Below are 15,451 nucleotides of genomic sequence, written 5' to 3'. Positions count from 1 at the left end.
TTAAGGGTTTCCTTCAGGAAGATTTGACGCTGGACAACGTGACCTGGAATATTTTTAATTTACCAGACATTTGGTAAACGAGGGATATTGGCCAAATGAACCACATTAACGTGTCCTTAAAAACTGACTATAACACATAAAAAAATCACTATTCCTTGTGTTTCGATGTGTAGCATATGCAAAACTTTATAGCCTATTTTTTGGTTCAGCTGTCGGTGATTTGAGCGCTAAATGCATCAGGGAGTTGCATGCATAGGCCATTAGGCTTAGATGTCCACTGTATATTAATATGTACAAAAAATATATAGTCTATATAAAGGAAGAGAAGCTTAGGCCTATCCTAAGAGAGATAGATCGAGATATGCAGGCCGCATGCTAAGACACCGACATACATTTCTTTATGTCAGATGGCTACTGCGTCTGCCATACATATATAGATTTACAGTAGAAGGTTAATTCGTTCGTTTTCGATCAGGACATTTTGTATAAAAATAAGCATTATATTGTTAGATTAAAGGAGTATCTCTGGTAGGCCTGAAACGTTTTTCCTCACCTCAAATTCAACTGTCAGAGTCAGTTGGAGCGCTGGTGCATACTGCCTTCATATCATAGGCTTGCAGTAGCTAAATCGTAATATAGCCACACCACACCAAACATTCACAAAAGTTTCTATACTTTATTAGGGTAAAATCAAAAGTAAGTCAAGCCATTGTTTATATGGAATATATCTGCAGGCTATTATATTGCAGAAAACACAACATTAAACTTAATTTGGACACAGAAAATGGCTCAACAGAATGAAATAAAACAATTGCGAACATGTCCTTAAAACAAGTCAAAATGAGGCTCAGTAGTGTGTGTGGCCTCCACGTGCCTGTATGACCTCCCTACAACGCCTGGGCATGCTCCTGATGAGGTGGCGGATGGTCTCCTGAGGGATCTCCTCCCAGACCTGGACTAAAGCATCCGCCAACTCCTGGACAGTCTGTGGTGCAACGTGGCGTTGGTGGATGGAGCGAGACATGATGTCCCAGATGTGCTCAATTGGATTCAGGTCTGGGGAACGGGCGGGCCAGTCCATAGCAACAATGCCTTCCTCTTGCAGGAACTGCTGACACACTCCAGCCACATGAGGTCTAGCATTGTCTTGCATTAGGAGGAACCCAGGGCCAACCGCACCAGCAGATGGTCTCACAAGGGGTCTGAGGATCTCATCTTGGTACCTAATGGCAGTCAGGCTACCTCTGGCGAGCACATGGAGGGCTGTGTGGCCCCCCAAAGAAATGCCACCCCACACCATGACTGACCCACCGCCAAACCGGTCATGCTGGAGGATGTTGCAGGCAGCAGAACGTTCTCCACGGCGTCTCCAGACTCTGTCACGTCTGTCACGTGCTCAGTGTGAACCTGTTTTCATCTGTGAAGAGCACAGGGCGCCAGTGGCGAATTTGCCAATCTTGGTGTTCTCTGGCAAATGCCAAACGTCCTGCACGGTGTTGGGCTGTAAGCACAACCCCCACCTGTGGACGTTGGGCCCTCATACCACCCTCATGGAGTCTGTTTCTGACCGTTTGAGCAGACACATGCACATTTGTGGCCTGCTGGAGGTCATTTTGCAGGGCTCTGGCAGTGCTTCTCCTGCTCCTCCTTGCACAAAGGCGGAGGTAGCGGTCCTGCTGCTGGCTTGTTGCCCTCCTACGGCCTCCTCTATGTCTCCTGATGTACTGGCCTGTCTCCTGGTAGCGCCTCCATGCTCTGGACACTACGCTGACAGACACAGCAAACCTTCTTGCCACAGCTCGCATTGATGTGCCATCCTGGATGAGCTGCACTAGCTGAGCCACTTGTGTGGGTTATAGACTCCATCTCATGCTACCACTAGAGTGAAAGCACCGCCAGCATTCAAAAGTGACCAAAACATCAGCCAGGAAGCATAGGAACTGAGAAGTGGTCTGTGGTCCCCACCTGCAGAACCACTCCTTTATTAGGGGTGTCTTGCTAATTGCCTATCATTTCCACCTGTTGTCTATTCCATTTGCACAACAGCATGTGAAATTTATTGTCAATCTGTGTTGCTTCCTAAGTGGACAGTTTGATTTCACAGAAGTGTGATTGACTTGGAGTTACATTGTGTTGTTTAAGTGTTCCCTTTATTTTTTTGAGCAGTGTATATAATTTCGTCATTGTATCTCAAAATCATTTTATGGTTAACCTTAAAAATCAAAATGAGGCCTCGCGAGTGGTGCAGCGGTCTAAGGCACTGCATCGCCAGTGGCGGTTATAGACCATTTCAACTGGGGGGGGGGCCAAGCTGGGGCCTGTTGTACTGTTAGAGGGGCCATTTACATTAGACGTTATTGTTGTCATATCGTTTTCTTCACTACATTTCAGGCATTAGCAGGCAAAAGACCATGTTCATAATCATTCAACAATTTATTAGCATTTTCTGTCTAATAACGGATGTAAAAAAAGAACGATAGCAAAAATTAGGTATGTAAAAATTATTTCATACTCCACATTTAGGGGGGCCACAAGGGGGTCCAAAATTGTTGTCACAGGGGCACTGCCCCCCCCCCCCCCCCCCCCCCCCCCCCCAGAACCGCTAGTGTGCATCGCATTGCTTAAGGCGTCACTACAGACCTGGGTTTGATCCCAGGCATTGTCACAGCTGGCCATAAACGGGAGACCCATGAAGCGGCGAAAAATTGGCCCAGCGTCGTCCAGGTTAGTGGAGGGTTTGGCCGGCCGGGAATTCCTTGTCCCATCGCTCTCTATTGACTCCTTGTGGCGGGCCGGACACCTGCCAGCTGGACGGTGTTTCCTCTGACACATTGGTGTGGCTGGCTTCCGGGTTAAGTGAGCAGTGTGTCAAGAAGCAGTGCTGATTGGCAGGGTCGTGTTTCGGAGGACGCATGGCTCTCGACCTTCGCCTCTCCTAATTCCATAGGGGAGTTGCAGCGATTGGACAAGACTGTAACAACCAATTGGGGAGAAAAAAGGGTAAAAGTAAAACAATTATGACAATTATTGAAATCTAAAAGATAAAATTAAACCAGGGATCATGGGAAAAGGCAGCACTTGACTGTTTTACTTGAATCATTCTCACGGTGAATGGCTAGGCCCACTACTCTATGAAACCATAAACTGTTGCAGAGACTGATTTTACGGCCGCAATTGATGTGGGGTGGCAGAGGCACAGAAACTCGCATCAATACCTTTGCCAGATAACCTGTTAAACGAAGAATTGATGCTGCTAGCAATCAAGGGGAATCGTACTAAACGACTCAAACTCCCCACTTCATGCTCGCCAAATGGACGTTAGCTGTGAGGGCCTAGATGCGCATGCATTTACTTTTGTTCGTTATACATGTCGGGGGATGCTATTCACGAGGACATATTGTTCTGTCTCACGATTCCCAAGCATGAAACGGCACAGGGGATGTTCAGTGTGCTGCATGGCTATATTCACAAAAAACAGATTCCATGGGATCGAATGGTGGGCTTTTGCACAGATGGGGCTTCATCTATGGCGGGACGGAGGGCCTCCACTCTAGTTATGAGTACGTCTCCCTCTGCCATATGGATGCATTGTATGATACACCGAGAGCATCTGGTGTCAACAGAGCTGAGCACAGAACTAGGAGATATACTGCAGCAGGTAACTTCGATTGTAAACTACATCAAACCACACTCACTGTGTCTGTTCGCAAAACAATGTGGCGATATGGGATCAGAGCATGTTCTATGAAATCGAGCTGTCATCTGAATGAATGCATTCACGGATCACTAAGAGGGAGTTTTGTTTCCTAACTAAAAGGGAATACCCAGCAGACACGGAACCGTCTCCCTCTGAGCATTAATGCCGCATTCAAAACAACTGGGAACTCGGAAATCTCCAACTTCCGACTTCAAAGGGAAAGGGGAATACCTAGTCAGTTGTACAACTGAATGCATTAAACTGAAATGTGTCTTCCACATTTAAGCGTTCAAGTCAACTGGGAACTCGGAAAAAACGAGCTCCGAACAGTCATCCAACTCGGAATTCCAGCTTGGGAACTCTGACCTCTTCTCTTTCTAGAGCTCCAATTTTCTGACCTGAAAATCACTGACGTCATGATTTGACCTATTTTTCAGAGTTCCCAGTTGTCTTGAAAGCACTATAAAACTCATGGTACCCTTCGTCAGCTCATATCTGTATGAAGCTGGATTCAGTGCTCTCATCTGCATTATAACCGAATATCAATCCAGGTTGGCTGTGACAGTAGAGATGAGGTGCGCACTGTCACCACGCCCCATGACTTTGAGAAGCTTTGAAGCGACATGCATCAAGCACACCCATCTCATTAGTGGTGGAGAGATGAGTAAGGGATAATCAACGAGGGGCTATGCGTTCTATGGAAAATAATGAACGACGTGGAAGGTGTGTTCCACTATGTGCTAGCTGAGTGGAACTGAGCTTCCACAGAGTTGCATTATTTTCTAGAGAACGCATAGTGTTCTGAGTAGATTATCCCTTTTATACCATGGCTGTAATTGAACAAATTGGTGTTCATTTGCCAGTAGAAATGTGTTCAACATCCACTGAAGTAGCTAGCAAGTTTATTGGATAGGCCTAGCTACAGCAGTTGCTGTGGTAACCAAACAAACCATCAGTCCTAGCTTGCCGTGGTGAAAATCGAATTCAACAATGCCTATAATGTTTACAATTCGACTTTCGCTTTCAAAAGCAGCTCAAACATAGAACATGTGAGAATGAACTACAGCCACAGAATTCTACCCCGCAAATCTACTGTGAGTTATAGGGAAATAATATGTGCTCTAGAATGCCCTTCAAGCCAATCAGAAACAAGTATTCAACAATGCCATGGTATAAGTCAGACTAATATGCAATTGACTGTCATAGCCCTACATTAAAAGTATGTGACGGTTAGTTGAGAAGACAATCAGAAATACTGTTGGAATGTTTTTCAATTGACTGCCATGGCCCCAAAAAAAAAAAAAAAAGGTCAACATTTGCCGTTAATTATATAATTTGTTTCACATGGCTGGGGTCGTGACAGTTTTCAGATATCAAAATGGAGTAGTGGGCCAAAAAGGTTTGTGAACCCCTGATGTAGGCTGTATGTACACTCTAGACAACAGCATTATCTGCGCTGTTGGCTAGAATGCATATGCCAATACCAGAGTGGCCACACTGGCTATATAATGCAAACTCTTTATGTGAGTAAACCATAAGTATAGTTGAAAATGCTATGGAAACCCTTAACTTGTATTTTTTTATTCGGTACATGGGAATTTTAAAAGGGTAATTTTATGTGCAGGTTCGCATAAAGAAGAGATGCGACAGTTACCTTAATTTTTGTTGTTGCTGCGACATTGCTTTTGTAGAATAAACCTGGTTCAATGGAAACCTGCCTACTCACCCAGGTTTATTCGACAAAAGCAAGGTCGCGAAGATAAATCAATGCGACGTGTAACGGAAATGGCAGATAAACTATAGGAGACATTTTCTAAAGATCGACAATATTTTTATCCCTTCGACACATTTTTCTTTTGTTTATCTTTCTTTATTGTGACGAATGTTGATGGAAATAGAGTAACCAAAAAATCTCATTTGAATACATCCGACCAAAGGACAGATTTCCACGGTCTAATGTCCATTGCTCTTTTTTCTTGGCCCAAGCAAGTCTCTTCTTATTATTGGTGTCCTTTAGTAGTGGTTTCCTTGCAGCAATTCGACCATGAAGGCCTGATTCACGCAGTCTCCTCTGATGTTGAGATGTGTATGTTACTTGAACTCTGAAGCATTTATTTGGGCTCCAATCTAAGCGCTTGATGGGTTTTGCGACTGCACTTGAAGAAACTGTCAAAGTTCTTAATTTTCCATATTGACTGACCTTCATGTCTTAAAATAATGATGGACTGTCATTTCTCTTTGCTTATTTGAGCTGTCCTTGCTGTAATATGGACTTGGTATTTTATACCAAATAGGGCTATATTTTGTATACCACCCATACATAGTAACAACAAAACTAATTGTCTCAAAGGCATTAAGTAAAGAAATTCCACAAATTAATTTTTAACAAGGCACACCTGTTAATTGAAATGCATTCCAGGTGACTACCTCATAAAGCTGGTTGAGAGAATGCCAAGAGTGTGCAAAGCTGTCATCAAGGAAAATGGTGGCTATTTGAAGGATCTCACATATAAAATGTATTTTGATTTAACACTTTTGGTTCGTACATGATTTTGGTTACTACATGTGTTATTTCATAGTTTTGATGTCTTAACTACAATGTAGAAAATAATTTTTTTTAAATAAAGAAAAACCCTTGAATGAGTAGGTGTGTCCAAACTTTTGACAGGTACTGTGTATCTATAAGTACCTGTAATCTGGCTGTGACGACTTTATTTGAACCTACCTGCTGGAATGAGGAGAAACATACTCAGCAGAGTGACGGGATATAGAAGCAGATCAATGTCCAAATCCACACCGTTTCCTCTGTCTGTGACTGGAGCGTCTCACGTTCCCACTATGTGTGTGTGTGTGTATGTATGTGTAAAATGTATGAGTGTGTGAGTTCACCCAGGGGCAAGAGGAACCACTGTGTAGCAGAGAGAATGGAGACTCTCTGAATAGTATGTCTGTCTAAGGCAGCTGGCTCGACTTGTGGCGTCTGTGTGTATTTGTATGTGTTAAGGTCCTGGTAGCGGGATGTTATCGTCTTGATCCATAGACTTGCCCCCTACAGTGGGTTCAGTGTGAGGTGGGAGTGGTTGCCATGGCCTGTGTGACGCTGTTCCCGGAGTTTCCTGTGGAAGAATGACAGGAAGCAGACCGAATGCCCACATGGAAACTGGAGAGAAAAGCACATTCGCCTACTGTATGGGATCCAAGTTGGCTGTGAAAAGCAGCTCCCTTCAAAAACAGTGAAGCTGCCCATTTTACATATGCGCAGCACACACACACTTCATCCTGCAGAGCATACTGTTTAGGAGTGGCTTAAATTGTGAAAAGGCATTCTATTTACATCATGTTGCGCACATTTCCTATCTATCGATGAGAAACTGGAAGCCACACTATTGGTTCATGCATATTTTATTCAAGAGTAAAAAATGTGATTTGTCCCATAGGGCATGCTTACAATGTGTGTATCGTTTAGGAAGTCAAATGCCAAAACTTAGTTCCAGAAAAAATTACAAGAACAATTGTCACAAGTTAAAATCCATGAAATTCCTTCTTCGAAAATAAACCATGTCTAGACCAAACAAGGATCAGAAAACAGTGGAAGGGGGGAAAAACTGTAAGCTTAATCGTTAGAATCATAAGAATATCATCAAGATTGATAATGAGAATATATATTTTTTCCTTTTAAAAGAAACTGAGACACAGGATTTTCATTATGTCCAATTTGTTTACATTTGAACAAACCATGCGAGCATGCTTTGGTAGCCTGAATGTTGCTTATCACGGAGTAATATGTTCATTCAAACGATTGAATAACTTCTGTACACCAACAGAACAGAAAAAAACAAGGCTTCACACCTTAAAGAGAGCATCTGTGTCTGTAGAGCGAAACAATATAAAAATAGAAAACAGTAATAAAATTAAAAATAATATTGATGGAAAAATGTACAAAAACAAAGGAAGCAAGAATGAAAAATTATATATAAAAAAACTAAAGATATCTTTGAAGAGGGAAATAATTCAAGTCTACTATATTGAAACACATCACAATAAAAATTGTACATATCAATAAGGAACTTAATTGCATGCATTGATGCGTTCCATAACGTAGATGCTGTTAAAAATCATTATCTTTGTTATTGTCCATCTTTATAATTAATTATATATATATATAGATATAAGATTTTTTTTTACTGCGACAGCAGATTTGACATACCATGTGCATTCTCTCTCTTTAGTTACAGGCAAGTGAAAAACAATCAGGTAGAGGGTAGGTAGAAGGTAGCTTAAACTGCAGCCCCTAAACATGACAGACTGTGGCTTTGGTTGGTGGAGAGGCCACAGTCAAGCCCACGTTCCAACCCTACCCTCTGCAGGCTCATGGCGTCTTACCACAAAATAAATCAAGAAAGAAAAGTTCTCAGGTAAGATTGCATTGCAAGTAGTAAAATGTACATCTTTTTTATTCTCAAATGCCCTTTCTTACAAATAACATTTTGTCTTTTTGTATTTGTTTTTATTACTACTAGTAGCAAAACATGTTGAGTAGCGAGATTATTTCTGTATGAGATGAGTTCATGAGTGAAACTCTTAATCAAAATAGTAAAATGTGTGTGTGGCATGGGTACTGTACAGGAGTGTCTCGTATCAGACCCTTTGAGGATGTAGCGGACATGGGAGAGAGTTCGAGACTCTAAACCCTGCCTACGCGGTCTGTGATTGGACTGAGAAAGGGAACAGCAGACACACCCACAGGACCATACCCCCTGGCCCTCATCCCAACAAGTTCCCCTGCATCCCGCCCCGCTCGCCTCCATGTCCCTTCCCTAATCTCTGACCCCACTACCCCCTCCCAATCCACAGACCAAAGAGCGGGAAAACCTTCCCTTCTGAGCTCAGTTCCCCCATGTGGTGACCTGGCGTCAAAGAATATACCACCTTACCCATTTGTACAAGAGACTTAACATTTGATTTGTTTCTCTAATTGGATGTAGGCGCAGCAGCGGCAGATGCAGATGTGTTGTGTCTGTGTTTTGTTGTATCTTTATTCTGAGGTCTGATATCACGATTTGGCGATGTCTTATCGCACAGCGCAGCAGTAGCATGAGCTCTGGGGCGGGCCTCAGCATCACTGGACGTTGCTGTTGTCATTGTCATTGTCGTCGGTGCCGTTGGCCTCGGACATGTTCATCTTGCCCATGGACTGTCCCACGTGGTTGACCCCGACTCTGCGGGGTGGCATGCGCTCGTTGATACGGTCTAGCCCCTTAGCTTCTTCGAAGCTGGCGATCTTATGCTGGGGAGAGAACCCACGGATGGCTGAGGGGAGGGACAGGTGGGAGGAGAGAGGGGGCACACAAGGGATCAGAATCACTGTCTCATGACAGCGTTCATAAATAATAAACCTGGATTTTAAATCCTTTGAAATTCCTCTTTGTGCACGCTCATATGATAAAAATTTGTTAAGTACCATACTGGGCCTGAACATAATAGAACATTACAATATTTCAGTCCCTTAAACATAGCGTTCTCATGTCACACAGCAGTACAAGCTAGCATTGTGATTTCAAAGATCATTTGACACGCGTCTAGAGAGAACATCTGAACACAGCTTTGAGTAAGATAAAGACGATTTGAATAAGATTTAGTTGTGGACAAAGTGATATCAGAACCCTTGGGATATTCACAGGCTCTTCTAAGAGAAACGTCTGAGATAATGAGTCAACGACTCACCCAGCCACTCAGAGAAACAACCATGGCTATAATAGCACCCTCGTGTCCTGTACTAGAATGACACCCTTGTTTACTACAATAGCACCCAGCACCCTCCTTTACTCAAATGGCACCCTCGTTTACTAGAATAGCACATTAGTTTATTGGAATGCCACCCTCCTTTACTAAAATGGGACCCTTGTTTACCACAATAGCACCCTCCTTTACCTGAAGGTCACCCTTCTTTTACTGTTGTTATTATTATGCATCATGAAGCCAAATGACATTACAGTACCAGCTACATGGCATAAGCATGTCATACTACATACCAGTGGAGGCTGGTGAGGGGAGGACGGCCCATAGTAATGTCTGGAATGGGGTCAATGGAATAGTATCAATCACATCAAAGACTTGGTTTCCATGTGGTTGATACCATTCCATTGACTCCATTCCAGACATTATTATGGGCCGTCCTCCCCTCAGCAGCCTCCACTGCTATATACGTAGTCCTGATAGTGTGTTAGTTCATCACAACCCTGTCGTGATGCAGGCACTTGTTGAACTGCAGCTGTCAAATGGGTACTAAGTGTCCAGAGACTCTATGGTTCACACAGATAGCATCACGCTCATGATATCATTCAGTTGGCATCATGATGCATACTGTATTTCACCTTAGCGCTCACCTGTGTCCTGTTCTCCCTGAATGCGATGCATCTTTCAACCAGATGGGGGCGGAAGATTAGCCAAATCCCCAAAATAAAAGAAGGAATCATGCCTGAGCATAAAAAGGCACCAGAAACCATCATGCATCTCTTGGTAGCACCTCACTTTGCGTGGCTTAAATTACTTCCATACAAATCCACGTGTTTATATGTACCGGTATATTTGTTAATATATGTGCGTTTGTATTTTTAGAGCAAGGTATCAAACTTGTGAAAAAGCTTTGTTTTTCATTAGCACACTATGTAATTATTGTTATATATCCTGACCCTTATATCATAACTGATATAGTTGAGATATCTTGTAATCAAGGTACTGCAAAGTTCCGTGCTACCCACTCTAAACCAACTGTCCCCCTGAGATGTTCGACGCAGGCTGAATATGAACTGCTATTGTCACTGATGGGTAGTTGACCCAATGCATGTCCTGCTGAAAGGGGTGGGGGGACGCAGCTTTACCTTCTCCGTCCTCAGTTTCTGTGTCGATGGCTTCGATGGCCTCGGTGGTGGCTGGGGGGAGGGGGAAAGGAGGGGAGCGAGTTACTTCTGACAAAGCCATGCAAATGCAGAATGCAGCCCCCCGGCGGTCGGTAGGCAGCTGGCCAGAGACCAGCGAGACACACATGTAACCCAGCAACACAGCCAGGCAGGCTGGATCAGCAACCCACTCCAGTCTCTGTAGAACACAACAGACTGAGTGACCAAAGGACTGGGGAACACCCCAGGGCCGGGCTAGAGTGACTCTGGAGGCCCACAGACACCTCACCCAGCTTTTCAAAGAGCAACTCGATGGGAGTGAATACAGGTGAGACGACTGTCTCTCTCTAGTGTCGAGCTATAGCTAAAGAGGACGGAATCTGCAGTCCTCCAGAGTCACGGGTGGCTGCACAAACCTGGGTCAGAAACAAAGGGACCAGAGGACGGATACGAAGACAAAGACCCAGGGAGAGATGGAGAGCGACGGAGACTGTGACAGAAAGAGAGTAAGAGTCACAGTGATAGAAAGAGGAACGGATATACAGGGTGGGAGGAGGAGGAGAGGGCAGGCGGGACGGACGGAGGGAGGGAGGATAGAAAAGCCATGGCCTGGCTTGGGCCTGGTCCTCACCACTCTGCAGGGTCTGTTTTCCCCCAGAGAGCACCCCACTGGGCAGCATGCCAGTAGGCGTCAGGCCCTTCAGCGTCAACACGTTCTCACTCTCCTCCCTGCAGGACACACACACACACACACACACACACAGGCAGGTCAGAGGGCATCCACAAAGATCACTCATGTAGGCTTCTACTGTATATCTACTCAGTTATAATTACTCTATATTCCGTATTAGATATGTGTTGATGTGGAACAGCTCATGTGAAGTGAGGGGAAGAACGTTCTCACCGAAGCACTTTGAACATCGTGGCCATTTTCCCGATGGCGCGGATCTTGTTCCTGATGACCTCCTTCCGAGCTGCAGCTGCGTTGGCTAGAAAGAGAGAACACTCATTTTCAGATCTCAGGAGTGAGTCTACGGGCCACATTGAAGTGATCCATTTATATTCTTTACAGGTAATTCAAAGAGCCCCTCATAACAAACAAATACCCAGAGGCCATTTAATATACTGTACACATACATTGTTTTTCAATTGTTTATCAGGATCTATGCCAGGTAATGTGATACACTATAGCACAAATGGATTCTTAAAGGCCTAGTGCAGTCAAAAACTTGATTTGTCCTGTGTATTATATACTCTACCGTTCAAAAGTTTGGGATCACTTAAAAATGTCCTCGTTTTTGAAAGAAAAGCACTTTTTTTGTCCGTTAAAATAACGTCAAATTGATCAGAAATACAGTGTAGACATTGTTAATGTTGTAAATGACAATTGTAGCTGGAAACGGCTGATTTTAAATGGAATACATAGGCGTGCAGAGGCCATTATCAGCAACCATCACTCCTGTGTTCCAATGGCACGTTGTGTTAGCTAATCCAAGTTTATCATTTTAAAAAGGCTAATTGATCATAAAAAAAACCTTTTGCGATTATGTTAGCACAGCTGAAAACTGTTGTTCTGATTAAAGCAATAAAACTGGCCTTCTTTAGACTAGTTGCGTATCTGGAGCATCAGCATTTGTGGGTTCGATTACAGGCTCAAAATGGCTAGAAACAAAGACCTTTCTTCTGAACGCGTCAGTCTATTCTTGTTCTGAGAAATGAAGGCTATTCCATGTGAGAAATTGCCAAGAAACTGAAGATCGCGTACAACGCTGTGTACTACTCCCTTCACAGAACAGCGCAAACTGTCTCTAACCAGAATAGAAAGAGGATTGGGAGGCCCCGGTGCACAACTGAGCAAGAGGACAAGTACATTAGAGTGTCTAGTTTGAGAAACAGACGCCTCACAAGTCCTCAACTGGCAGCTTCATTAAATAGTACCCGCAAAACACCAGTCTCAATGTCAACAGTGAGGAGGCGACTCCGGGATGCTGGCCTTCTAGGCAGAGTTCCTCTGTCCAATGTCTGTGTTCTTTTGCCCATCTTAATCTTTTCTTTTTATTATCCTGTCTGAGATATGGCTTTTTCTTTGCAACTCTGCCCAGAAGGCCAGCATCCCAGAGTCGCCTCTTCACTGTTGACGTTGAGACGTGTTTTGCGGGTACTATTTAATGAAGCTGCCAGTTGAGGACTTGTGAGGCGTCTGTTTCTCAAACTAGACACTCTAATGTACTTGTCCTCTTGCTCAGTTGTGTACCGGGGCCTCCCACTCCTCTTTCTATTCTGGTTAGGGACAGTTTGCGCTGTTCTGTGAAGGGAGTAGTACACAGCGTTGTACCAGATCTTCAGTTTCTTGGCAATTTCTCACATTTAATAGCCTTCATTTCTCAGAACAAGAATAGACTGACTAGTTTCAGAAGAAAGTTATTTGTTTCTGGCCATTTTGAGCCTGTAATCAAACCTACAAATGCTAATGCTCCAGATACTCAACTAGTCTAAAGAAGGCCAGTTTTATTTCTTCTTTAATCAGCACAACAGTTTTCAGCTGTGCTAACATAATCGCAAAAGTGTTTTCTAATGATTAATTAGCCTTTTAAAATGATAAACTTGGATTAGCAAACACAACGTGCCATTGGAACACAGGAGTGATGGTTGCTGATAATGGGCCTCTGCACGCCTATGTAGATATTCTATTAAAAAAATAAATCAGCTGTTTACAGCTACAATAGTCATTTACAACATTAACAATGTCTACACTGTATTTCTGATCAATATGATCTTTTAATGGACCAAAAAAATTGCTTTTCTTTCAAAAACAAGGACATTTCTAAGTGACCCCAAACATTTGAACGGTAGTGTATATATTTCCACACTCTGAGGTTGGATAATAATACTGTGAAAATAATGACAATGCCCTTTTAGTGTAAGAGCTGTGTGAAAAGACCACCTGAATTCAATTAAATTCATTAATAGACCAATAAGAGAGAGTTCCAAACCTCTCTGCCAATAACAGCTAGCTCTCAGTTTTCCCCTCCCCACTCAGACCACTCCCAGACAGTCCAAGCAAAATTATTGCTTGAGAAATTGCTCTTTGCTAAGAAGCAATTTTTGTTTCTTTTTGACCAGTAAGGTACTTAAATTGTTACCCAGAAATGATTTGATATTAAGATACATTTTTTTGGGCTGCATTGGACTCTTAACAGTGCGGTATATGAGTGACTCACCATCAAGGATCTCCTGGTCATCTCCGTCATTCATGAGCTCGTCGTCAGAGCAGATGCTCAACACGTTCACCAGCATCTCTGTGACTGGACAAGGGTCAAAAGGTTCTCAGATGAGGGTGCTGCCGGACATATTTGTTTATGATAAAAATGTAGTAAGAGGGTAAATATAGGAAGGACACGGTCGTTGCTTATCGTAGCAGTCTAAGAGCCTGCATATGTCGTGCTGAATGTTAGTCTATACTATCAAATTAAGATGATTTTTTAACACAAACTTGGGGTCAGGACATAAGGGTGGTAGTGGTACCTTTCTCCCCCACAAAGGGCAGGGACCAGGTGAACACGTCCATGAAGTTGGGCAGCCAGTAGGGATGAGGGGAGCAGTTGAACTGGCGGATGTTCATCACGTTATTCTCATACTTCAGTACTGCAGCTGCGGAGGGAGGACAACTTGAGAGGGTCATGGTAACATAAACATTTCAGCATGGATACACACATACTACACAAAACATAGATGTACAGAAACAACACAGTAAAAATGACCATCAGTGTGTCGAGTGATACATTATTAAAGCCCTGTATGTCTTCCAGCTCACGGTTCAATATCACATTCTCCATTTTGAGCCCCCCCCTCCTATGTCAATGATGCAGCATGGTTTATTTTGCTGCCAGCATATGCATGGGAATACGTTCCAAATCCTGTCAATTCCCCCCCCTCACACCAACGTTTCATGCCTTCAGTTGCAGACAGAACACAAAGCATCTGATGTGCTTCTTCCCCAGGGATATTCATAGATTGATTTTTTATGTTTTGTTGTTGCATGTATTTGAAACAGCAGCAGCGGCTGATGCTAGCTAGCACTAGGATAATTATGACAATGCTACTTCCACTATATACAGTATAAGCTTGATATAGGAGTTTCTTCTCTTGACAAATATATGCTTTAGGAAGGAGCCTTTTTACTAAAAGTTGTAACACAATCCATGACATCTAAAAACACTTTCTTTGAATGACTGTATAAAACACCACCACAACGAAAGACATCTAATAATCAAAAAATGTAAGCAAGAGTAGAGCTCTTATAACACACTGGCTCTTCAGGGTGGCAAGGAGATACTAGGCTGTAGCAACATCCTTAGTCTTATGGGGGTGCACATCTTGATATGTGTTTGCGTGTGAGAGAGAGACGGACACAGAAACACAGAGACAGACAGAGGCAGAGAGAAACAGAGGCAGAGAGAAACAGAGGCAGAGGAAGAGACAGAGTGAGAGGGAAACAGAGGCAGAGAGACACAGGAACACAGAGACAGAAACAGACAGGCAGACACAGAAACAGGCAGAGGAAGAGACAGTGAGAGGGAAACAGAGGCAGAAAGACACAGAAACACAGAGACAGAGGCAGACACAGAGACAGACAAAGGCAGCGAGAGGGGCAGCGAGGCAGAGGCAGCGAGACAGAGTCAGCGAGAAACAGAGGCACAGGAAGAAACAGAGACAGGCAGAGACCCATAGAGAGAGATGAGATGATCAACCACTAGGTGCCCCTCTTGAGCCCCAGAAATGCCGTTACAGTTCCATCAGGAGAGATAAAGCCACATGGAGATAGTCAGTCATACCGACAGTCCCTCCCACGCTC

At 43.6% G+C, this 15,451-nt stretch overlaps 1 protein-coding gene across 2 annotated transcripts in view; it reads right to left on the bottom strand.

Annotated features, from left to right (window-relative positions):
- Positions 1 to 7,083: 7,083 nt before the first annotated feature.
- LOC106603034 (protein phosphatase 3 catalytic subunit alpha) overlaps positions 7,084 to 15,451 on the bottom strand; it is a 54,135-nt gene continuing 45,767 nt past the window's right edge. The window contains exons 9-14 of one of the 2 annotated variants that reach the window (XM_014196148.3): positions 14,122 to 14,247; positions 13,818 to 13,901; positions 11,501 to 11,585; positions 11,228 to 11,325; positions 10,579 to 10,629; positions 7,084 to 9,007 (exon numbers count right to left, since the gene is read on the bottom strand). In XM_014196148.3, coding sequence (XP_014051623.1) covers positions 8,817 to 9,007; positions 10,579 to 10,629; positions 11,228 to 11,325; positions 11,501 to 11,585; positions 13,818 to 13,901; positions 14,122 to 14,247 — 635 coding nt within the window. In that variant the 3' untranslated portion in view covers positions 7,084 to 8,816. The remainder of the gene's footprint in view (positions 9,008 to 10,578; positions 10,630 to 11,227; positions 11,326 to 11,500; positions 11,586 to 13,817; positions 13,902 to 14,121; positions 14,248 to 15,451) is intronic. The other variant, XM_014196149.3, reaches the window with a different exon arrangement.

This window comes from Salmo salar, chromosome 04 (assembly GCF_965601325.2).
Source record: "Salmo salar chromosome 04, fSalSal1, whole genome shotgun sequence".
NCBI classification, from domain to species: Eukaryota; Metazoa; Chordata; class Actinopteri; order Salmoniformes; family Salmonidae; genus Salmo; species Salmo salar.
This window is presented reverse-complemented; position numbering and strand designations above follow the sequence as displayed.